The 27,124-nt window shown below is 37.8% G+C and overlaps 1 protein-coding gene across 16 annotated transcripts in view; it reads right to left on the reverse strand.

The window, feature by feature from the left end:
- Nucleotides 1-27,124, reverse strand: part of HYCC2 (hyccin PI4KA lipid kinase complex subunit 2) — a 98,133-nt gene that overhangs the window by 38,069 nt on the left and 32,940 nt on the right. For all 16 annotated transcript variants that reach the window (XM_003820731.4, XM_008974163.5, XM_055108943.1 and 13 more), the window contains 3 exons: nucleotides 12,188-12,268; nucleotides 11,080-11,181; nucleotides 5,241-5,420 (listed from right to left, as the gene is read on the reverse strand). In XM_003820731.4, coding sequence (XP_003820779.1) covers nucleotides 5,241-5,420; nucleotides 11,080-11,181; nucleotides 12,188-12,238 — 333 coding nt within the window. In that variant the 5' untranslated portion in view covers nucleotides 12,239-12,268. The remainder of the gene's footprint in view (nucleotides 1-5,240; nucleotides 5,421-11,079; nucleotides 11,182-12,187; nucleotides 12,269-27,124) is intronic.

The raw sequence follows: 27,124 nt of genomic DNA on the forward strand, positions 1-27,124 counted from the left end.
GAGGCAGGCAAACTAATCAATTTGATGTTAAATTTACATACAGGATGGGAAGATTACAAGTGATTAGCTCCTTTAGTAAAAACATGGCTATGCTAAACAGATTAAAATTAAAAGTTTTATCCAAGAGATCCACACTTACGAAAACAAGAAAAACACATTAATTTAATACAGAATGAATTTTTTCCAGCTTTACTGAGGTATAATTGACAAATGAACATTATATATTTATGGCATAAAACACAATGTTTTAATATATGTATATACCGTGAAATGATTAAAACAATCAAGCTAATTAACACATGCAACACCTCATAGTTATCCTTTTTTTTTTTTAAATGGTGAGAACCTTTATGAATGAATCTTGAATAAAGGAAACTCTTACAATCATTCAGCAATAAACAAATGACCTGAAAAAAGCCACATTAATAATTATTGGGCCAGGTGTGGTGGCTGAGGCCTGTAATCCCATCACTTTGGGAGGCCAAGGCAGTCTCAGAAGTTCGAGACCAGCCTAGGCAACATGGCAAAACCCCATCTCTACAAAAAAAAATACAAAAATTAGCTGGGCATGGTATCGCAGGCCTGTAGTCCCAGCTACTCAGGAGGCTGAGGTGGGAGGATCCCTTGAGCCTTGGAGGTGGAAGTTGCAGTGAGCTGAGATCACCCACTGCACTCCAGCATGGGTGACAGAGTGACACCCTGTCTCAAAAACAAACAAACAAACAAAATGATTATTAGTCTAAGTCATTAAAAATCAATTCCTATTAGGTAATTTTTACTAAGCTACAAGACAGTTCTTGTGATTTTTTAGAAAACACTTTATTTTCATAAAAAAGACAATGGACAATGGTATCCTTCATTTCTGCATCTCTGGCACCTCCAATATTCCTGTTATAAATAAATATGTGCAGCCAGCCGTGGTGGCTCACGCCTGTAATCCTAGCACTTTGGGAGGCTGAGGCGGGTAGATCACCTGAGGTCAGGAGTTTGAGACCAGCCTGGCCAACAAGATGAAACCCTGTCTCTACTAAAAATACAAAAATTGGCCAGGCATGCTGGCAGACGCCTATAATCCCAGCTACTCAGGAGGCTGAGGCAGGAGAATTGCTCGAACCCAGGAGGCAGAGGTTGCAGTGAGCCGAGATCACACTATCGCACTCTAGCCTGGGGGACAAGAGCGAGACTTCGTTTCAAAAAATACACATACACACACACACACACACACGCCTACAGATGACGACAATCAGAGGAGTGAAAACTGCAGCAATCCTTTTCCCCACTGTCTTATTTTTGTCTATTTCCCTTACAACTCATATTAGCATACATCACTGGCATAAAATCCATAGAAAGAAGACTGCCCTTACTAGACCTATATGGTAAGTAGTCAGAGACTGAGTAGCTGCATCGCCTAAAAAGAAGAAACATCAGGCCGGGCACAGTGGCTCACGCCTGTAATCCCAGCACTTTGGGAGGCTGAGGCAGGCAGTATCACTTGAGGTCAGGAGTTCGAGACTAGCATGGCCAACAAAGCAAAACCCAATCTCTACTAAAAATACAGAAATTAGCTGGGCATAGTGGCACATGCCTGTAATCCCAGCTACTTGGGAGGCTAAGGCAGGAGAATCACTTGAACCCCGGAAGTAAACGTTGCAGAGAGCTGAGACTGCCACTGCACTTCAGCCTAGGCGACAGCTGAGACTGTGCCACTGCACTCCATTTCAAAAAAAAAAAAAAAGAAAGAAAGAACAGCAGCAATAATCATCATCACCAAACACAAACCCCAAAGAACTTCCATATAGGGCTCATTTCTGAGTTTATTATGTCAGAGAAGAATACCAATTACATGTGAATAATGACCATACCTCTAATTATGGTAGGAAAATAGGTCTGAAAAGTCCCTTGAGGGTACAACTTCTTTGTAGTTAAACCAGGTCCCACCACATCTGGGCCACTGTGCTTCAGAGAAAGCCTATGCTAAGATGAATGGGCCTGATTTAAGTTAAGCAAAAATGTTTTAATTTTATTCTTAAATTTCAAATTAAGCCAAGTACTTTTGATTTATCTTTGCAGGTATTTGTGAAAATGATATGTTAAATTTTGTTTAAGAGAAATATACAACTCCCCCTGGGGCTATTTGAAACAACGAAGTGCTGGGGAGGGAAAGAAGGAAAAACAGAAAAGAATATATAGATGACTCCCACTGTGATTAAGAAAAACTGAGAACCACAGAAAAGGAAGAACACAGACATCGAGGGAATCAAAAAGGAGTCCAAAGCCTAGGGTTACATTTCTGACATATAACTGAGCATTTTTCTATAGTATACTAATTTTGCATTGTCAAAAGATAACTGAACCACAGCACCAACAAGTTATGTCAACAACTTGTCAAACATGACACTCTGCAAAATGTTTGTTTCATGTGACCCATTATTGAATTTTATTACACTAAACACATTAATAAAAATGATAGCTTAATGCTAAGCATAATCTAAAACACCAAATTCCATTATTAAATCAACAAACATTTACTAAGTATCTGCTGGTAAGCACTATAGGAAACACAGTGATATATATAACAAATTTCCTACTTGAAAAGAAAAAACAATCAGGCAAGTTAGGAAAGTAGAGAATTTTATTCCTAGATCAATTTTCATTTTTTTAAACCCACTTTTAATTTTGATGGTAATAATAATGAACATTTATAAACACCTTATGCAACATAATGAATTCTTCAAGTTGTTTTTAGTCCTACTAACAATGTTTTCTTTTTTACGGATGAGGCAATTGAAGTCAAGATATTAAGTAACTTGCCCAAATTTAAAACACCTAATAAGTGGCAGGGCATGGTTCTGAACTGAATGCAAGTCATTCTAAAGCCCTTGCTCCTTCCTTCAGACTTCTAGCGATGGAAATGTTTGCTAATGATTTTTTAAAGTAACTAATAGAGGAGTGAGCACTGGTACAGAAGAATATTTACCATGAGATTCAATTTTCTTGTACCTTATTACCTTTCAGTTATAAAACTAAACTTTATTATGTGGAATTTTGTTTATAATGTATACTAAATACACAAAATATAAGACTTCAAGGTGAAGAAATTTCAATACCAATGGTCCTTAACTGGACATCATGAGAAAAAAATAGAATAATAATGTTTATGGTACTTAATTCCTTAGAAGAAAACAGTTTCATAAACAATGTACTATCAAATATATAATATATTATCAAATAACTATTAACAAATTTACAACTTTTATGACAAATAACACTGTGGTTTCTCAATTGCTACCCCACTCAACGACTCCAAGATACATTCATAAAATTCACGATTCTTTACTGATGAGTTCAGGTAACTGCCCAATTTTGTAGAGGCACATGAGAATGGAAATATGATGCTGTGCTATTTTGCTTCCTTGCACTGCGCAAGAAAAGGTGCCTTGTGCTGCCCAAGTCTTCAGAAAGGTGCAACACAGATGATCCCATGTTCCTAAACTCTCTCTCACCTTTTCACCTTGCTTCCTACAGTCTTTGTAACCTTTCTAGCATATCCTCCTCATCTTGCAGAAGTAATCAAGTGTCAATCTTCAAGTTCCATGTAAAGCCCCTAGTATCTCAGAAGTGTTTATGGTTTCTTTTCTTCCCCTGGTTTCCACTGTGTTCTTACTAAGATTTTAAAAATCCTAACATGCTATAATACTATATGGGCTTTTTCCCTGTAACTGATGTCCTCTCCTCAGAGAAACAGAAATTTCATGTCCATTTGCCTCACTCTTCTCAATTATGTATATAGCCTTTAACATATAAGAAGTGGTGATTAAATTCAATTTACAATTCAAAAGTCTCTCTGCATATCACCATAAGATTCATTTTCCTAATATATAATACAATTCTTCTGTTCAAAACCCTCTAATTGCTTTAAAGAGAACCTAAAACTAAACTCTTCACTTTAAAAAGATTCTCCAAAACTGACACAAAATTGTCTTTTCCAGCTTGCATATATACTCTGTGCTTCAAACAGAATTACTTTCTATTTCCAGGACGTGACTTGACTCTCCTGCCTCTCTGCTTATGTTCAATTGATAGCTGCTTCCAGAAACCTCACCGGCTCCTCATCTCAACAGGCCAAAACTATACCTCTTCATAAGACCCAGCTTAGATGGCATCGCCTCAATAAAGCCTGCCATGATAACTTCAGCTAACATCTGAGTTTCTCTCTAAAATCCTCTTATTATACAAACCACATTATTAGTTATCTATAAACATGTCTTTTCGAACACAGCAGGAGTTTCCTAAAAGCAGGTGCCACACATGTAATTCTCCATATTTTCAGTGTCCAACTCAATGGCATACATCCAAAAACATTCATAAATATTGGTCAAATAAAACAATTTGAAGATATAAATAAAATATTAATAATACAATCAATTATAGTAGTTTTACATACTTTATAAAATACATTATCGAAAAAATGCATTATCAATATCTACCCCTGTACTCAACCTAATTAGTTCAAACAAGTTACACTTATAGACATTTGAATTGTTTTTTCTTTTTTTGAGACAGGGTCTTGCTCTCTTGCCCAGGCTTGAGCACAGTGGCACAATCATGGCTCACTGCATCCTCGATGTCCTCGGCTCCAGAGATCTTCCCATCTCAGTCTCCTCACTAGCTGGGACTACAGGCATATGCCACCATGCCCAGCTAATTTTTTATAGAGACGAGGTTTGGCCAAGCTGCCCAGGCTGGTCTCAAACTCCTGGGCTCAAGTGATCCTCCCACCTTGGCCTCCTAAAGTGCTGGAATTACAGGCATGAGTCACTACATCCGGCCTCAATTTATTTATTATTTTTAATTTTTTTTTTTTTTGAGACGGAGTCTCACTCTTTCACCCAGGCTGGAGTGCAGTGATACAATCTTGGCTCACTGCAACCTCTAACTCCTCAGTTCCAGCAATTCTCCTGCCTCAGCCTCCCAGGTAGCTGGGATTACAGGAACACACCACCATGCTCAGCTAATTTTTGTATTTTTAGTAGAGATGGAGTCTCACCATGTTGGCCAGGCTGGTCTTGAACTCCTGACCTCAAGTGATATGCCTGCCTTGGCCTCCCAAAAATGCTGGGATTACAGGCATGAGCCACTGCGCCTGGCCAATTTATTTTTCTCTAAACATTCCTTAAGTATTATTTCAGAGGACCTTAAAAAAATACTTAAAATTTCCCAAACTGTCATCTTCAACTTACCAAATTGTAAATTCCTAACAGAAGTGCTTCAATGCAACCATTACTCTGTCTGTCTCGGCTAACTGTAAGCCGTAAATAAACCCACATCAATTCTGGCAAGAACTGCAGTGTGAACCTCTTAAGTCGAACCTCTGAGCTACGATAGAGCTCAAACAGCTGATGGCAGACAGGCTCCAGGAGCTAAAAGGAAAATAAAGTGCACTGGTCATTTCAATTCTTTTGGTTGTAACTGTTTTTTTTTTTTTTAAGGCACCTATATCTGTATAATATTTTAAAAAGTCTTAATATTAATTTCTCCACATTTTAATTTAACCAAAACCTTTGTGTAAAGAGACCACATGTTAAACTGACCAATCCACTAACTATAAGAAGTATTTTGTGCCCATACATCAATGTACCTTTCAGTATACTGTACTACTAAATTTACTAGATTATTAGTCCTTTAGCCAATGTACTACATTTATATTTGAGAAGAATTTTCCTTTCTATTCTTATCAACTCTATCTTCCATTTCAAAAACTTTCCATTGAAATAAAATAATTTTGCATAATATTGCTGGGAATAAACTTAAAATCTCAACTGAGACTATGATTTAAACAAATTATATACCACTCTTACTGAAAAATGTGTGTTGATACAGAATTTTCTAAGAGTCATGCTGTTGGGCAAAGCAACTCTGTTTTTCAACCACTGCTAATCAGTTTCTGACAGTCAAAAATTCTGTACATATTTTGGAATCAGAAGAATCCTATGTAAATCATTTGTTACTTAAATCTGTGAAAAACATGTTTCTTTGGAGGAAAATGTATGCATTTGTAAGTGTTCTGTGGAATCAGTTTTCGTTGTATTGATGTCATTGTCTCTAAGTGCTCAGTGTCTTCATTGCAATATGAAATTTATTAAAGCATCCACATTCCATTTTAAAAAAACTTATATACCACTCAGTAGAAGAAGGGATTTTGCAATACATATTTGTGCATCCAAAATTCTAGCTAATATTTAAAATACATACAAGTGAAGCAAACTATTTTAAAACTGACTTAAATTTTTCTTATTGTATTTATGTGAAAGATTTTATAAAGGAGAAAAGTATCCAGAAATAGCTTTTTCAGTGTTCAATTGGCTAATTTTTCATACGATATCACACAATATGACTTATGAGGAACTTCATGACCTAGAAAACTGAAGAAAATGAGCAGTTAAAATAAACTTTCCCACTTTTCCCTAAATATGTACTGCCAATTTAGAATGGGTTTGCTGGAGTAACTGTAGGCTGCAGAAAACTGGCTATGACTTTAAAATTCATATAAAATATTGACAAGAAACTATAAAGTAATTTTTAAAGTTTAATACTAACTCTTTAAAAAAAAGAATAATAGTTCAGTAATTTCATGTACTTTCCTCTATTCTAAATGATTAAAATAATGCATATACATTTGGAAATCTGCTTGAATATAGTTACATACATCTGTAATAATCTAACACTCTACAATAAAAAGTCACTGTCATGATTATAAAAAGTTAACAAATCCATGTCAATTATACAGTTAACATATTTAGAAGAGTTAGGCTTAGCTCTGGAAGAATTCTAAAGCTTAAAAAATTTACATACATATACATCCTAGTCTAGTAAATACTAAGCCCTTTATGTGAAATCACTATCAGAACAGTTTTTAAAATCTTAAAAAATTTTCCAGAGGCTGGGTGTGGAGGTACACATCCAGCTATTCACAAGGTTGAAGAGGGTGGATAGCTTGAGCCCAGGAGTTTGAGGCTGCATTGAACCATGGCAGCATCACTGCACTCCAGCCTGGGTAACAGAGCAAGACTGACACAAAAGAAAAATATTCCAACTCTTCCCTTACATTGAAGTCTAGACCAGTCAGACAATTTGTCAAAGGTTGGTGAAGTTAATGGTGAAATAAGACACTAAATTCAGGTCTTCTGACATCAAGTTGATGTTTCCACTCTACCGCACTTCTTATATTAGAATGGAGGTATAGATTGTTTAATCACAAAACAGTGTATTCTATGTAGTGCCAATAATGAACAAGTAATAAACTTTTGGAAACTGTCAGTTGCTGGCATCTTTCTTAAATATTGAGAGCAATATTCAGTTCTTTAGGAGAAGTAAAAAACTGTTGCTCTCACAAATTTTGTTTACTAAAAATTTATACTCATGTTTCAAACTCAATCTCCTCTTTAGTAAAAAACTCTCCAAAGATTGCCTTCTCTAAACTTTATGGGCCATGGTACAATTATGATGAATTTCTTCTATGAAGACCTTAAACTCCTCTTTCTCAGTAGCAACAGGTACACTGGCATGTGGGACACTATATTTTAACTAAGCACAGTGAAGAAATACAGGGTTACCAACATTATTACTCTGTGTTTTTTGTAAGCGAATGGGGGGTAGATGTTAGCAATCCAGTAAGTTTTAATCAGATACTACTACAAAGTAAGACTGTTAAAAACTCGCTGGTCAGGCGTGGTAGCTCACGCCTGTAATTCCGGCACTTTGGGAGGCCAAGGCAGGCTGATGGCTCGAGACCAGGAGTTTCAGACCAGCCTGCACAATGTGACAAAACCTCACCTCTACAAAAAATACAAAAATTAGCCAGGTGTGGTGGCACGCACCTGGGTAGTCCCAGCTATTTTTGGGGGGCTGAGGCAGAAGAATTGCTTGAGCCCAGGAGGTTCAGTCTACAGTGAGCTGTGTTCAAGTCACCGCACTCCAGCCTGGGTGACAAAGTGAGGCCCTGTCTTAAAAAAAAAAAGAAAAATTGCCAAGGCTATGTGTTAAAATCTTTAATTGTGGCCAGGCTCAATAGCTCATGCCTGTAATCCCAGCACTTTGGGAAGCCAAGGTGGGAGGATCGCTTGAGCCCAGGAGTTCAAGGCCAGCCTTGAACACCGTGAGACTCTGTCTTTAGAAAATAAAAAATAAAATTAGCAGGGTGTGGTAGCATGTGCCTGTAGCTAATTGAGAAGGTGAGTTTGGAGGATCACATGAGTCCAGGAGTTTGAGGTTACAGTGAGCTGTAATGGTGCCACTGTACTCCAGCATGGGAGAGAGAGTGAGACCCTGGCTCAGAAAAAAACAAACAAACAAACAATAAAAAAACTTTAATTTGAAGCATATGTCTCATAGCAAGCACCATGTTCTCAAATTCTTAATATAAATGATTCTGACCTCCCTTAAATGGCACCACCACCCACATCAAAAAGTATTAAAAATCATCATCCTTGGGTTAGAAAAAATCATAACTGACACCATTCCTAAATTTAGCAAACACTGTTTTGACATGATAATTACTAAGAGACATGATATTTGATGAACACACTGAGAGTATTTGGATGGAATAATGAACAAGCCTAACTTGAGTGGGTTAAAGAATGTGAGGTGAAGAAATGGAGACAAGTAGACAGAGGCTATGAATAAGCAATATTTTATGAAGTTCATCTGTGAATAGGGACAGAGAAATGGGGTAGATAATATAATAGGAGGTAAGCTAAAATAAAGTTTTTAGAAAATAGAATATGGTTGTTTATCATATTCCACTCATCAGGGAAAGAAAAAAAGATCAGTGATGGAAGAGAGAAGGAATAATTGCAGGACCAGAGTCCTTAAGGTAGCTAGAGAAGACAGAATCCAGGCCTAAGTAGAACAGATGGCTTTTCATACAACCTGAGATACTTCACCCACTAAACACCAGAAAAGGCAAGAGAGTGCTGTAGAATGGTAGATTTGAATCTGAAAATATGAAAGTTTCCAAATATTTTCTTTTTTCTCTGAGATGGAGTCTTGGCTTTGTCGCCAGGCTGGAGTGCAGTGGTGCAATCTCGGCTCACTGCACCTCCGCCTCCCAAGTTCAAGTGATTCTCCTGCCTTAGCCTCCTGAGTAACTGGGACTACAGGCGTGCACCACCACACCCAGCTAATTTTTGGTATTTTTAGTAGAGACGGGGTTTCATCATGTTGGCCAGGATGGTCTCAATCTCTTGACCTCATGATCCACTCCGCTCCGCCTCCCAAAGTGCTGAGATTACAGGCGTGAGACACTGCGCCGGCAACTATTTTAAGTTCTAATTCATACTAAATATGGCACATGACAATTTTCTAAAATAATTTCTTGTAACCTAAATAGTACGTTTGTTTCTTTCAGAATATAACAAAATCAGGATTAAAAGGGACCTCCTTCTATGACTAAAGTCCAGAATTGTTTTGAAATTCTATAGAATTTATCATTCTATTTTTCTGAAGTCTGAACACATGGTTAGAGCCTTCTAACCTGACAGGAGACAGGAGAGAAATTCAGACCTCCTCTAGCAACTGATTGATTATAATGAATGCTGGACCTTGAGCTCGCATCCCTCAAGCTGTAATTTTTCCATTTCTAGCCATGAAACCCCCAAAGTCCCACACATTAATATTATGAAATATGACAACAGAAAGTAATGAGAATAGCTTTTTTAATGTAATAGCTTCTAAAGTATTAAACAAAAAAATAGGAAAGGGATACTTCTTATACACTTGTGAGCCCTAATGAAAATGTCATTTTAGAATCTCATTTTGTACTTCACTGTCCTTCCAATCAATACTATTCTATGTTCATTATGTACATGATAAAATACTAGATTCTAGGGAAGTTACAAATACAGAATATCTGACCACTGCCCATGAAGAGCTTACAATCTAAAGAGAAAGCATTAAAACAAATACATTTTAATAAGCAAAGCTTAAATGTTAAGACAGAGCAAAACAAGGGGTAGGCAATACACACATTCATTATTCAAACAAAGAATTCTGAAAACTCTTGACCATATGGATATGCATATATGTACATTATGCATACCCAGAGTTATAAAACATTCAGAAATACACTGCAAGAGAAAAAGCAAATGAATCCTGCAATTGCTGCTACAAATAGCAACAGATGCAAGTCTAACTGAGAGCCAGTCGCAATTTAGGAGACAGGAAAGAAGGAGGTCAATAAGCAAGCTTTTAGTGGTAGGACAAAAATGAAGATGCACTTTAAGTTAAGCTGCTGGTTAGGAGAGGATTACCTGAACTTCTTCAAACTCACTCCAGTACACAGCAGAGGCACTCTTGGAGGCTGTATCTGGGAAGATAAGAAGCTACTTTCCTGTGTGTTCCTTTCATTTTCATTTTAAGCATACATGAATCCAGTGGTGATAAAACTGTATGTCATACTACTGTGTTAATGGAAAGATAATGTGTGTATTTTGCATAAATTAATACACAGATTCAATAACTGCACTTTTTCCTTCTATCACAAGGCTAAATAATACAAAACTCTTATTCTAAGTTTATTGATCTTGACTACTTAGACTAAAAAGTGCTTCCTCTGATCCTTTTCAGGCTAAATTTACTAGCAGCATCATTTTGTGTTATCAGTTTGATTTCACTGACTAGAGTGATTATACCTAGTTATATATTATCAGTAAAATAATTGTAAAAATACTTAAGATAAATAAAGCTGGATCAGTATACAGTTAAAATATGGCTTCCAGAGCAGGAAACATTCCAGAATAGGAAACAGAAAAGTTTCAAATAAATAATCCACTGAGATGATGGTCAATAAAATTAACAATCAAAACATACTGCACACTCAACAGGAAAAAATTTGACCAAAACATTTCAAAATATGGAAAGGCAGGGAATAGGGAAAGCCAAAGCAACTATCAGAATGAAAAACAGCAGAAAGAAAATTTTCCAGATCCACAAGGAAAGAAAATTATAAAACTTAAATTTATGTGTTTTGGTATACATATTTCATTTCACTATGTAGAAATTATTTTTCTTGAGGTCTCCTACCTCATTATTTGAATCTTGAATAACTTTATAGAGGGCTGGTACAAGTGTTTTTTTCCGGTGTAAAGTTGCTGCATAACTGGTGATCTGAGTGTCAGGTAATGCCTAAAAGAAACCACCAAAGGAAAACAAAAGTGAACATTTGAGAAGCAAGGAACTTTATTTTACACAAATAGTTCTTGAACAGATTTATAACAAATTCAAGTGAGAAAAGTAAAAATAATAAATATAAAGAAATAGGCTGGGCACAGTGGCTCACGTCTGGAATCCCAGCAGTTTGGGAGGTCAAGGCAAGCGTATCACTTGTGGTCAGGAGTTCAAGACCAGCCTGGCCAACATGGTGAAACCTGTCTCTACTAAAAATACCAAAAATTAGCCAGGCGTGGTGGCGGGTGCCTGTAATCCCAGCTACTCAGGAGGCTGAGGCAGAAGAATTGCTTGAACCTGGGAGGTGGAGGTTGCAGTGAGCCCAGATCGTGCCACTGCACTCCAGCCTGGGTGACAGAGCGAGACTCCATCTCAAAAAAAAAAAGAAAGAAAGAAGCATCAGAGTTCAAACAAATTAAGTTAGGATGTTATAGTATACAATTCTTCTAACTACTCAACCATAAATACTGATTAGAAATCACACATTATACCAACATTTCCTGAAATGGGCCATCTTAAATTAATCTAATCTTTAAAAAAATGTAGGATGTTTCAATTCTTGCATTTATGTTTTGCCAAAACATTTACAATTCCATAGTATTCATAAATTACATAGTTTTCCATAAAAACTATTTGATTTTTAATTATAGGACAGAAAAACGTAGGCATAAATCCTATTTTTGTGCCTTATTAAAGCTTGATGGATCTTCTCTTTTACTGAATGTATTTTAAAATATCGTCTCATCAATCCTAACAACTATTTTCATCTTTATGTATCACCTTCTAGCCATTATTCATATTGGTACCATTTTTAAGAACTGCAATTACAGAAACATGTTATTTTGTATTTTGCCATTTCCACTTCCTACCATATTTTTATATGTTTCTCCATAGAGCACATATTCAGTTTGAATTACTGATGTATAGAAAAATATAATACATTCTGATCTCCAATCCAATTTACCTTGAATTCTGATAACCATTCTTCCACAACACAACGGTCAGTTCCCAGCATTTTCTTTTACCTTCTACTCCTCTTTTATCTCTAAAAGAAAAAAGTATTGAAGCTGAGGACAGTAGTACTTATAGGAACAACTAGAAATAAATGATATGTGCCTTTCACCAAGGAAAATTAATCTACTATACATTTTAGATAAGGTGACTTGTTTTAGTTTGGAGCACAATTAAAAGAAAATTTTTCAGAAGTAAGTTCTGGCTGGGCGTGGTGGCTCACACCTGAATCTCAACACTTTGGGAAGCCAAGGTAGGAGAATCACTTGAGCTCGGAGTTCAAGACCAACCTGGCAACACAGTGAGACCTTGTCTCTACTAAAAATCAAGAAAATTAGCTGGGCTTGGTGGCATGCACATCCAGTCCTAGTTACTTGGTATCCAAAGGTCAGAGCATAACTTGACCACAGGAGATAGAGGCTGCAGTGAGCTATGATCGTGCCACTGCATTCTGGCCTGGGCGACAGAGCCAGACCCTGTCTCAAAAATAAAATAAAAATAAGTTTTATGTTTAATGATACATTTGAAACCTATTATCCTAATGCTTTCATATTTTCTCCAGTAAATACTTCAAACTGGCAAAAGACAAGTGTCCTGAATAAAATCAAGTTGCACATTATCCAAATGCAGTCTACAGTTTTACCAAATACATAACCAGAACAAACTACACATCATAAAATGAACTGAGAGAGTATAAATGACAAAGCTAGATAAACTAGAAACCAAAGGTTACATATTCAGCAAACTGAATATAAACATATATGCACCATACACAATAAGGCCTCTGAAGAAAACAGATCCATAAATTTTCTAAAATGGAAAAACAGCTGGGCACAGTGGCTCATGCCTGCAATCCCAGCACTTTGGGAGGCTGAGGCAGGACTGAGCCCAAGGGTTCCAGACCAGCCTGGGCAACATGGTGAGACCCAATATCTATAAAAAATAAAAAAAAACTTAGCCAGGTGTAGTGGTGTGCACCTGTAATCTCAGCTACTCAGGAGGCTGAGGCAGGAAGATCCCTTGAGCCCAGGAGGTCAAGGCTGCACTGAGCCATGTTCACGCCACTGCACTCTAGCCTAGGCAACAGAGTGAGACTCTGTCTCAAAAATAAATAAATAAATAAATGCACTGGGAAGATGCCCAAGTAGAAAAAGCAAGCTGTAGGATGTAAACTGTAATTCCATTTAAATGCTAAGGTCACCCCTGGAAGTTTATCAGCACCCAAGTAGGCAGCTGCTGAAAAGCTAAAAAGGGATTCTGTAAGAATTAATTGGTTCATTCCATAAATATTTCTTAAGCATCAACTATACGGCAACCATTTGCTAGGATCTGGAAATATAATAATAAACAAATCCAGATGTACACCCACTTTAATGAACCACTTATATAGTGGAGGAGACCAAACATATTTTTTCAAAGAGATGAAGGGAAAGAAAGAAAAAAGAAAGAAAGAAAAGAAAAGAAAAGAAGGAGAGAAAGAAAGACACATAGAAGTATAAAACAAAGGAGCCAATATTGACTAAGGAATCAAAAGAGCTTCTCTGAGGTGCTGCTTAAGTTGAGAATTAAGGGGAAGTAGAATTAAGGGGAGTAGAAAGAGAACATTCTAGGAAGAGGGAACCACTTATATAAAAGGTCCTGTGGTAAGAAAAAGCACAGAAAGTTACAGAATCTAAACAAAGATCCAAGTGGTTTGGAGTACAGGGCACAATGGGCAAGAGTTGAGGGTGGACAGGAAGGCATGGTCCGATGGTATAGGAAGTTTGAAGGCCAGGCATGGTGGTTCACACCTGCAGTTCTAGCACTTTGGGAGGCTGAGGTAAGAGGATTGCTTGAGGCCAGGAGCTTGAGACATGCCTGGGAAACACACCACGAGATTCCCATCTCTACAAAAAAATTTTTAAAAATTAGCTGGGTGTGCTAATATCATGATAGGATCAAATTCACACATAGCAATATTAACCTTAAATGTAAATGGGCTAAATGCTCCAATTAAAAGACACAGACTGGCAAATTGGATAAAGAGTCAAGGCCGGTAAGTATGCTGTATCCAGGAGACCCATCTCACATGCAAAGACATACATAGGCTCAAAATAAAGGGATGGAGGAAGACCTACCAAGCAAATGGAAAACAAAAAAAGCAGGGGTTGCAATCCTAGTCTCTGATAAAACAGACTTTAAACCAACAAAGATCAAAAGAGACAAAGAAGGCCATTACATGATGGTAAAGGGATCAATGCAACAAGAAGAGCTAACTATCCTAAATATATATGCACCCAATACAGGAGCAGCCAGACTCATAAAGCAAGTCCTTAGAGGCCTACAAAGAGATTGCGACTCCCAAACAGTAATAATGGGAGACTTTAACACCCCACTGTCAATATTAGACAGATCAACGAGACAGAAGGTTAACAAGGATATCCAGGAATTGAACTCAGCTCTGCACCAAGCACACCTAATAGACATCTACAGAACTCTCCAACCCAAATCAACAGAATATACATGCTTCTCAGCACTACATCACACTTATTCCAAAATTGACCACATAGTTGGAAGTAAAGCACTCCTCAGCAAATGTAAAAGAAAAGAAATCACAACAAACTGTCTCTCAGACCACAGTGCAATCAAATTAGAACTCAGGATTAAGAAACTCACTCAAAACCACACAACTACATGGAAAGTGAACAACCTGCTCCTGAATGACTACTGGGTAAATAAGGAAATGAAGGCAGAAGTAAATATGTTCTTTAAAACCAATGAGAACAAAGACACAACATACTAGAATCTCTGGGACACATTTAAAGCAGTGTGTAGAGGGAAATTTATAGCACTAAATGCCCACAAGGGAAAGTAGGAAAGACCTAAAATTGACACCCTAACATCACAATTAAAAGAACTAGAGAAGCAAGAGCAAATACATTCAAAAGCTAGCAGAAGGCAAGAAATAACTAACATCAGAGCAGAACTGAGGAGATAGAGACACAAAAAACCCTTCAAAAAATCCATGAATCCAGGAGCTGGTTTTTTGAAAGGATCAACAAAATTGATAGACTGCTGGCAAGACTAATAAAGAAGAAAAGAGAGAAGAATCAAATAGATGCAATAAAAAATGATAAGGGGGATATCACCACTGATCCCACAGAAATACAAGCTACCATCAGAGAATACTATAAACACTTCTACGCAAATAAACTAGAAAATCTAGAAGAAATGGATAAATTCCTGGACACATACACCCCCCTGAGACTAAACCAGGAAGAAGGGGAATCTCTGAATAGACCAATAACAGGTTCTGAAACTGAGGTAATAATTAATAGCCTACCAACCAAAAAAAGCCCAGGACCAGACGGATTCACAGCTGAATTCTACCAGAGGTACAAAGAGGAGCTGGCACCATTCCTTCTAAAACTATTCCAATCAATAGAAAAAGGGGGAATCCTCCCTAACTCATTTTATAAGGCCAGCATCATCCTGATACCAAAGCCTGGCAGAGACACAACAAAAAAAGAGAATTTTAGACCAACATCCCTGATGAACATTGATGCAAAAATCCTCAATAAAATACTGGCAAACTGAATCCAGCAGCAAATCAAAAAGCTTATCCACCAAGATCAAGTCAGCTTCATACATGGGATGCAAGGCTGGTTCAACATACGCAAATCAATAAACGTAACCCATCATATAAAGAGAACCAAAGACAAAAACCACATGATTATCTCAATAGATGCAGAAAAGGCCTTTGACAAAATTCAACAACCCTTCATGCTAAAAACTCTCAATAAACTAGGTATTGATGGAACATAACTCAAAATAATAACAGCTATTTATGACAACCTACAGCCAATATCATACTGAATGGACAAAAACTGGAAGCATTCCCTTTGAAAACTGGCACAACAAGATAGGGATGCCCTCTCTCACCACTCCTATTCAACATAGTGTTGGAAGTTCTGGCCAGGGCAATCAGGCAAGAGAAAGAAATAAAGGGTATTCAATTAGGAAAAGAAGAAGTCAAATTGTCCCTCTTTGCAGATGACATTTTTGTATATCTAGAAAACCCCATCGTCTCTGCCCAAAAATCTCCTTAAGCTGATAAGCAACTTCAGCAAAGTCTCAGGAGACAAAACCAACGTGCAAAAATCATAAGCATTCCTGTACACCAATAACAAACAAACAAAGAGCCAAATCATGAGTGAACTCCCATTCACAATTGCTTCAAAGAGAATAAAATACCTAGGAATCCAACTTACAAGACATGTGAAGGACTTCTTCAAGAACTACAAACCACTGCTCAATGAAATAAAAGAGGGCACAAACAAATGGAAGAACATTCCATGTTCATGGACAGGAAGAGTCAATATTGTGAAAATGGCCATACTACCCAAGGTAATTTATAGATTCAATGCCATCCCCAACAAGCTACCAATGACTTTCTTCATAGAATTGGAAAAAAACTACTCTAAAGTTCATATGGAACCAAAAATGAGCCCATATTGCCAAGTCAATCCTAAGCCAAAAGAACAAAGCTGGAGGCATCACACTACCTGACTTCAAACTATACTACAAGGCTACAGTAACCAAAACAGCATGGTACTGGTACCAAAACAGAGATATAGACCAATGGAACAGAACAGAGGCCTCAGAAATAACACCACACATCTACAACCATCTGATCTTTGACAAATCTGACAAAAACAAGAAATGGGGAAAGGATTCCCTATTTAATAAATGATGCTGGGAAATCTGGATAGCCAAATGTAGAAAGCTGAAACTGGATCCCTTCCTTACACCTTATACAAAAATTAATTCAAGATGGATTAAAGACTTAAATGTTAGACCTAAAACCATAAAAACCCTAGAAGAAAACCTAGGCAATACCATTCAGGACATAGGCATGGGCAAGGACTTCATGACTAAAACACCAGGCAACAAAAGCCAAAATAGACAAATGGGATCTAATTAAACTAAAGAGCTTCTGCACAGCAAAAGAAACTACCGTCAGAGTGAATAGGCAACCTACAGAATGGGAGAAAATTTTTGCAATCTACCCATCTGACAAAGGGCTAATATCCAGAATCTACAAAGAACTTAAACAGATTTACAAGAAAAAATCAAACAACCCCATCAAAAAGCGGGCAAAGCATATGAACAGACACTTCTCAAAAGAAAACATTTATGCAGCCAACAGACACATGAAAAAATGCTCATCATCACTGGTTATCAGAGAAATGCAAATCAAAACCACAGTGAGATACCATCTTACACCAGTTAGAATGGCGACCATTAGAAAGTCAGGAAACAACAGATGCTTTTACACTATTGGTGGGAGTGTAAACTAGTTCAACCATTGTGGAAGACAGTGCAGCGATTCCTCAAGGATCTAGAACTAGAAATACCATTTGACCCAGCGATCCTATTACTGGGTATATACCCAAAAGATTATAAATCATGCTACTATAAAGACACATGCACACGTATGTTTATTGCAGCACTATTCACAATAGCAAAGACTTGGAACCAACCCAAATGTCCATCAATGATAGACTAGATTAAGAAAATGTGGCACATATATACCATGGAATACTATGCAGCCATAAAAAAGGATGAGTTCATGTCTTTTGTAGGGACAAGGATGAAGCTGGAAACAATCATTCTGAGCAAACTATCACAAGGACAGAAAAGCAAACACCACATGTTCTCACTCATAGGTGGGAATTGAACAATGAGAACACTTGGACACAGGGCGGGGAACATCATTCACCAGGGCCTGTCATGAGGTGGGGGGATGGGGGAAGGATAGCCATTAGGAGAAATACCTAATGTAAATGACGAGTTAATGGGTGCAGCAAACCAACATGGCACATGTATACCTATGTAACAAACCTGTACGTTGTGCACATGTACCCTAGAACTTAAAGTATATATAAAAAAAAAATTAGCTGGATATAGTCATGCACACTGGTAGTCCCAGTTACTGAGGAGGCTGAGGTGGGAGGAACGCTTGATCTCAAGACTTCAAGGCTCCAGTGAGCTATGACCATGCCAGTGTACTCCAGCCTGAGAAACACAGTGAGACCCCGTCTCAAAAACAAAAAAAAAAAGTCCGGAAATTTCATTGTAATGGTGACAAAAAGGACATACTTTCCAAAATAAACAAAATTGGAACTTTAAACAACTCCCTTATCTCTATTGCTGGATATTAAATTACTGACCTTTGTTTTTTATTTACTGGAAAATTAAAAAGCCATACCTGCTCTGTATCTCAACTATTACCTCTATAGTTTTACAAAAATATCTATCTATAAATACAGTTAGTTGATAATAAATTTTTAAATAATTTTAAAATATCATAAATAGATGCCCGTAAAAAAAAAATGGAACTTAGCCCAACCACTCATTCCATCCACAAACACTGTCAACCATTCTTCCAGATCTGTATTTATATATATATATTTATAACATATATGTAGGTAAACATGTTATTTAAATGTAGTCATGTGTTCACATCATATGTAGTGTTCTACAGTGTGCTTTTTACATTTGTTAAAAACACATCAAAGATCTATAGATCTATCTCATTCCTTTTTTTTTTTTTTGAGTTGGAGTCTCACCCTATCGCCCAGACTGAAACACAGTGGCGAGATCTTGGCTCACTGCAACCTCCGCCTCCTGGGTTCAAGTGATTCTCCTGCCTCGGCCTCCCGAGTAGCTGGGATTCCAGGAGTGCACCACCACACCCAGCTAATTTTTGTATTTTTAGTAGAGACAGGATTTCACCACATTGGCCAGGCTGGTCTCAAACTCCTGACCTCAGGTGATCTGCCCACGTCGGCCTCCTAAAGTGCTGGGATTACAGGTGTGAGCCACTGCGCCCAGCTTATCTCATCCTTTTTAACAGCCATAAAACTGTAAGCACAAACCCTTATCTGTCCAATAACTTACTGATGGACACAGACTGTTTTCAATTTTCTTATATTACCACAACATTGTTGCAATCAACACCCTTATACATATTTGTGCATTTGTGTTGTTGTCTTCCACAGTATAAATTCTAAAAATTGTACTTGAAATTTTAAGGTTATAAGATATAAACATTATTGATAGCATATCCAAATCTACTCTCAAAACTATAATCTTTCAGATTTTTAAGAAGCATATGGCTGTTACATGTACAGAATAATTTCTTCCTGCTGTTTATAAAGCTACTACCATAGCATAGAAACCTAAATTAATCTAAATATAAAACCATCCATTTGCCTGCATTTATTAATATATAAGACTTTTAAAACTAGCACAATGAAAATTGGAATCAGAACACTCTGTAACAAAAAAGAAATCACAATATATATTACTGTATTTTAAAAATCGGCCGGGCACAGTGGCTCATGCCTATAACCCCAGCATTTTGGGAGGCCGAGTCAGGTGGATCACCTGAGGCTGGAAGTTCAAGACCAGCCTCATCAACATGGAGAAACCCCGTCTCTACTACAAATACAAAATTAACCAGGTATGATGGCACATGCCTGTAATCCCAGCTACTCAGGATGCTGAGGCAGGAGAGTCACTTCAACCTGGGAAGCGGAGGTTGCGGTGAGCCGAGACAGCGCCATTGCACTCTAGCGTGGGCGACGAGCAAAACTCCGTCTCAAAAAACAAACAAACAAAAAATCACCTTGCTTGCTTAGTTAAGGCTTGACTCTTCTAAAATTAAAAACCACATTCATGGTTTACTCTTTAAACAATCTGGAGGTTATTTTAGAATATGATATTAGATTAAAATCTAACAATTTTTTCTTCCAATTGTTCTAATACATTGTTTGCATGCCTTTTCTTGTTTCTGTTTCTGCAGAGACTTGAAATACTACTAAAGTCTTACATATATTTGAAAATATTTCCCAGCTACTTTTCCCACTAGTTTTGCACAACGACTGCAATCATTTATTTACTACCATTTTATTTTATTTTATTTTATTTTATTTTTTGAGAGACAGTCTCGCTCTGTTGCCCAGGCTGGAGTGTAGTGGCACAATCTCGATCACTGCAACCTCCACCTCCCGGATTCAAGCAATTCTCCTGCCTCAGCCTCCCGAGTATCTGGGATTACAGGCATGTGCCACCATGCCCGGCTAATTTTTTGTATTTTTGGTAGAGATGGGGTTTCACCATGTTGCCCAAGCTGGTCTCGAACTCCTGGCTTCAAGTGATCAGCCTGCCTTGGCCTCCCACAGTCCTGGGATTACAGGTGTCAGCCACCACGCCCAGCCTATTTACTGTCATTTTATAATATACTTTAATATATAACAGTACAAGCTTTATCCTAATTCATTTTTTCTAAAAATATATTTCATCATTATTGCCTGCCTTATTCTTGCAGATGAATATTAGACTTTTGATAATAAATTCCGTCCCCACATCCTATCCTCCGGAGAATTTATAAATTAATTCCAAATTACATCTTCACAATACTGAGTTATCCCACAGAGAAGCACAGCACTGCTCTTTCTTAAAAATCTTCTTTTATATGTCTTAGTATAAATTTTGTATTTTCTTCATAGAGGTCAACACAATTTCCAATTAATTCCTACGTGGTTTTTATATTTTGATGCAATTACGATTGGGATTCGCTTCCATTATCTTTTCTAACTAGTTATTGTTACACAAAAATTAAGAAAACTTTTTTTTTAGAGACAGGTCTCTGTCACCTCAGCTGGACTGCAGTGGTGCAATCATAGCTCACTGTAGTCTCAAACTCCTTGGCTCAGGAGGCTGCCTCAGCCTCCTGAGTAGCTGAGATTATACACATGTGCCACCACGCCTGGCTAATTTTTTATAATTTTGTTTTTTGTAGAGACAGGGTCTTACTATGTTGCCCAGGCTACAAAAACATTTTTTAAACATTAAAATTAAAAGTTTTTTAGATAATTATAATTATTTAAAACATTTTAAATGGTTTAAATCAAGAAGTCTATGTTTTAGGAGAAATGTATAAACAAGTCATCTTTTAGCTAACTACAAGGCATTTGTTTTTTTTTTAAATGTATATTACTACTTTACTGAAAAGGGCAAGAAAAAACTACAATTAGTCCATTTTTTTTCAAATGTTCTCTAAAGAACATAAACTGCCTTTAGAAATCAAAAAGCTATTTGTGTGTGTGTGTATGTGTGTGTGTGTGTGAGAGAGAGAGAGAGAGATGAGATCTCTCTCTGTTTCCCAGGCTGGAATGCAGTGACACAATCCGGGCTCACTGCAGCCTCACAACCTTGACTTTCCAGGCTCAAGCAATCTTCACACTTCAGCCCCCTAAGTAGCTGGTACTACAGGCATGTGCCACCATGCTTGGCTAATTTATTTTATTTTATTTTATTTTATTTTTTGAGACGGAGTCTCGCTCTATCGCCCAGACTGGAGTGCAGTGGCGTGATCTCGGCTCACTGCAAGCTCCGCCTCCCGGGTTCACGCCATTCTCCTGCCTCAGCCTCCCAAGAAGCTGGGACTACAGGCGCCCGCCACCACGCCCGGCTAATTTTTTTGTATTTTTAGTAGAGACGGGGTTTCACCGTGTTAGCCGGTATGGTCTCGATCTCCTGACCTCGTGATCCGCCCGCCTCGGCCTCCCAAAGTGCTGGGATTACAGGTGTGAGCCACGGCACCCAGCCTAATTTTTTTTATTGTATATAGACAGCGGGTTTTCCTATGTTGCCCAGATTGGTCTCACTCCTGGGCTCAAGCACTCTTCCCATCTCGGCCTCTCAAAGTGCTGAAATTACAGGCATGAGCCACTGCACCCAGCCAAGCCAAACACTTTTTAAAAAGCAACACAAATCTTTTAATTTGATATATACTTTATCAGAATCCCTGTCTGATATAGGGTCCAGAATATTTATTTTGGAAAAGTCCCTCAAGTAATCCTGATGACCATCCTCTAGTTTAAAAAAAAAAAAAAGTACCATCTCCAGGCTAAATTACTATTTTAAATTCCTATTTGATCTTTCCTATAACCACAAATTTAGCACATTAAATATCTATAGTTTCCACCCATACCACTTAAAAAAATGACTAAAAATGAAATACCTTTAAATAGAGAAATATAGTGGTATTAATAATTATTATCATAACACATCATATTTCCCAACTCTATAAAAATACTACTAGTTTTAAGACAGTAATTTATTAAGTACTTTAAAAGACAATATGAAATAATATTTTATGAAAAAGAAAACAAAAAGCTTAACTAAATCTGGGTATTTCTGTATTGGGTGCCTATATATTTAGGATAGTTAGCTCTTCTTGTTGAATTGATCCCTTTACCGTTATGTAATGGCCTTCTTTGTCTCTTTTGATCTTTGTTGATTTAAAGTCTGTTTTATCAGAGACTAGGATTGCAACCCCTGCTTTTTTTTGTTTTCCATTTGCTTGGTAGATCTTCCTCCATCCCTTTATTTTGAGCCTATGTGTGTCTCTGCACGTGAGATGGGTCTCCTGAATACAGCACGCTGATAGGTCTTGACTCTTTATCCAATTTGCCAGTCTATGTCTTTTAATTGGAGCATTTAGCCCATTTACATTTAAGGTTAATATTGTTATGTGTGAATCTGATCCTGTCATTATGATGTTAGCTGGTTATTTTGCTCATTAGTTGATGCAGTTTCTTCCTAGCCTTGATGGTCTTTACAATTTGGCATGTTTTTGCAGTGGCTGGTACCGGTTGTTCCTTTCCATGTTTACTGCTTCCTTCAGGAGCTGTTTTAGGGCAGTCCTGGTGGTGACAAAATCTCTCAGCATTCGCTTGTCTGTATTTTATTTCTCCTTCACTTATGAAGCTTAGTTTGGCTGGATATGAAATTCTGGGTTGAAAATTCTTTTCTTTAAGAATGTTGAATATTGGCCCCCACTCTCTTCTGGCTTGTAGAGTTTCTGCTGAGAGATCCGCTGTTAGTCTGATGGGCTTCCCTTTGTGGGCAACCCGACCTTTCTCTCTGGCTGCCCTTCACATTTTTTCCTTCATTTCAACTTTGGTGAATCTGACAATTATGTGTCTTGGAGTTGCTCCTCTTGAGGAGTATCTTTGTGGCATTCTCTGTATTTCCTGAATTTGAATGTTGGCCTGCCTTGCTAGATTGGGGAAGTTCTCCTGGATAATCTCCTGCAGAGTGTTTTCCAACTTGGTTTCATTCTCCCCATCACTTTCAGGTACACCAATCAGACGTAGATTTGGTCTTTTCACATAGTCCCATATTTCTTGGAGGCTTTGTTCGTTTCTTTTTATTCTTTTTGCTCTAAACTTCTCTTTTCGCTTCATTTCATTCATTTCATCTTCCATCACTGATACCCTTTCTTCCAGTTGATTGAATCGGCTACTGAGGCTTGTGCATTCGTCATGTAGTTCTCGTGCCATGGTTTTCAGCTCCATCAGGTCCTTTAAGGACTTCTCTGCATTGGTTATTCTAGTTAGCCATTCATCTAATCTTTTTTCAAGGTTTTTAACTTCTTTGCCATGGGTTCGAACTTCCTCCTTTAGCTCGGAGTAGTCTGATCGTCTGAAGCCTTCTTCTCTCAACTCATCAAAGTCATTCTCCGTCCAGCTTTGTTCCATTGCTGGTGAGGAGCTGCGTTCCTTTGGAGGAGGAGAGGTGCTCTGATTTTTAGAATTTTCAGTTTTTCTGCTCTGTTTTTTCCCCATCTTTGTGGTTTTAACTACCTTTGGTCTTTGATGATGGTGATGTTCAGATGGGGTTTTGGTGTGGATGTCCTTTCTGTTAATTTTCCTTCTAATAGTCAGGACCCTCAGCTGCAGGTCTGTTGGAGTTTGCCGGAGGTCCACTCCAGACCCTGTTTGCCTGGGTATCAGCAGTGGAGGCTGCAGAACAGCGGATATTGGTGAACAGCAAATGTTGCTGCCTGATCGTTCCTCTGGAAGTTTTGTCTCAGAGGAGTACCCGGCCGTGTGAGGTGTCAGTCTGTCCCTACTGGGGGGGTGCCTCCAAATAGATGCAATAAAAAATGATAAAGGGGATATCACCACCGATCCCACAGAAATACAAACTACCATCAGAGAATATTATAAACACCTCTACACAAACAAACTAGAAAATCTAGAAGAAATGGATAAATTCCTGGACACATATACCCTCCCAAGACTAAACCAGGAAGAAGCTGAATCTCTGAATTGACCAATAACAGGCTCTGAAATTGAGGCAATAATTAATAGCTTACCAATCAAAAAGAGTCCAGGACTAAATGGATTCACAGCCAAATTCTACCAGAGGTACAAGGAGGAGCTGGTATCATTCCTTCTAAAACTATTCCAATCAACAGAAAAAGAGGGAATCCTCCCTAACTCATTTTATGAGGCCAGCATCATCCTGATACCAAAGCCTGTCAGAGACACAACAAAAAAAGAAAATTTTAGACCAATATCCCTGATGTGAACATCGATGCAAAAATCCTCAATAAAATACTGGCAAACTGAATCCAGCAACACATCAAAAAGCTTATCCATCATGATCAAGTGAGCTTCATCCCTGGGATGCAAGGCTGGTTCAACATACGCAAATCAATAAACGTAATCCAGCATATAAAGAGAACCAAAGACAAAAACCACATGATTATCTCAATAGATGCAGAAAAGGCCTTTGACAAAATTCAACAACCCTTCATGCTAAAAACTCTCAATAAATTAGATACTGATGGAACATATCTCAAAATAATAAGAGCTATCTATGACAAACCCACAGCCAATATCATACTGAATGGACAAAAACTGGAAGCATTCCCTTTGAAAACTGGCACAACAAGATAGGGATGCCCTCTCTCACCACTCCTATTCAACATAGTGTTGGAAGTTCTGGCCAGGGCAATCAGGCAAGAGAAAGAAATAAAGGGTATTCAACTAGGAAAAGAGGAAGTCAAATTGTCCCTCTTTGCAGATGACATGATTGTATATCTAGAAAACCCCATCGTCTCTGCCCAAAATCTCCTTAAGCTGATAAGCAACTTCAGCAAAGTCTCAGGATACAAAATCAATGTGCAAAAATCACAAGCATTCTTATACACCAATAACAGACAAACAGAGCCAAATCATGAGTGAACTCCCATTCACAATTGCTTCAAAGAGAATAAAATATCTAGGAATCCAACCTACAAGACATGCGAAGGACTTCTTCAAGAACTACAAACCACTGCTCAATGAAATAAAAGAGGGCATAAACAAATGGAAGAACACTCCATGCTCATGGGTAGGAAGAATCAATATCGTGAAAATGGCCATACTGCCCAAGGTAATTTATAAATTCATTGCCATCCCCATCAAGCTACCAATGACCTTCTTCACAGAATTGGAAAAAACTACTTTAAAGTTCATATGGAACCAAAAAAGAGCCCGCATTGCCAAGTCAATCCTAAGCCAAAAGAACAAAGCTGGAGGCATCACACTACCTGACTTCAAACTATACTACAAGGCTACAGTAACCAAAACAGCATGGTACTGGTACCAAAACAGAGATATAGACCAATGGAACAAAATAGAGCCCTCAGAAATAATGCCACATATCTACAACTATCTGATCTTTGACAAACCTGACAAAAACAAGAAATAGGAAAAGGATTCTTTATTTAATAAATGGTGCTGGGAAAACTGGCTAGCCATAAGTAGAAAGCTGAATCTGGATGCCTTCCTTATACCTTATACAAAAATTAATTCAAGATGGATTAAAGACTTAAATGTTAGACCTAAAACCATAAAAATCCTAGAAGAAAACCTAGGCAATACCATTCAGGACATAGGCATGGGCAAGGACTTCATGTCTAAAACACCAAAAGTAATGGCAACAAAATCCAAAATAGACAAATGGGATCTAATTAAACTAAAGAGCTTCTGCACAGCAAAAGAAACTACCGTCAGAGTGAATAGGCAACCTACAGAATGGGAGAAAATTTTTGCAATCTACCCATCTGACAAAGGGCTATTACCCAGAATCTACAGTGAACTCAAACAAATTTACAAGAAAAAAACAAACAATCCCATCAAAAAGTGGGCAAAGAATATGAACAGACACTTCTCAAAAGAAGACATTTATGCAGCCAAAAGACACACGAAAAAATGCTCATCATCACTGGCCATCAGAGTAATGCAAATCAAAACCACAATGAGATACCGTCTTACACCAGTTAGAATGGCAATCATTAAAAAGTCAGGAAACAACAGGTACTGGAGAGGATGTGGAGAAATAGGAACACTTTTATACTGTTGGTGGGACTGTAAACTAGTTCAACCATTGTGGAAGTCAGTGTGGCGATTCCTCAGGGATCTAGAACTAGAAATACCATTTGACCCAGCCATCCCATTGCTGGGTGTATACCCAAAGGAATATAAACCATGCTGCTATAAAGACACATTCACATGTATGTTTACTGCGGCACTATTCACAACAGCAAAGACTTGGAACCAACCCAAATGTCCATCAATGATAGACTAGATTAAGAAAATGTGGCACATATATACTATGGAATACTATGCAGCCATAAAAAAGGATGAGTTCATGTCCTTTGTAGGGACATGGAAGAAGCTGGAAACCATCATTCTCAGCAAACTATCGCAAGGACAAAAAACCAAACACCACATGTTCTCACTCATAGGTGGGAATTGAACAATGAAAACACATCGACACAGGAAGGGGAACATCACACACCGGGGCCTGTTGTGGGGTAGGGGGAGGGGGGAGGGATAGCATTAGGAGATATACCTAATGTTAAATGATGAGTTAGTGGGTGCAGCACACCAACATGGCACATGTATACATACGTAACAAACCTGCATGTTGTGCACATGTACTCTAAAACTTAAAGTATAATTAAAAAAAAGAAAAAGAAAGACATGCAAATTGTTGATTT

The sequence above is a fragment of the Pan paniscus genome, chromosome 13, assembly GCF_029289425.2.
Source record: "Pan paniscus chromosome 13, NHGRI_mPanPan1-v2.0_pri, whole genome shotgun sequence".
NCBI classification, from domain to species: Eukaryota; Metazoa; Chordata; class Mammalia; order Primates; family Hominidae; genus Pan; species Pan paniscus.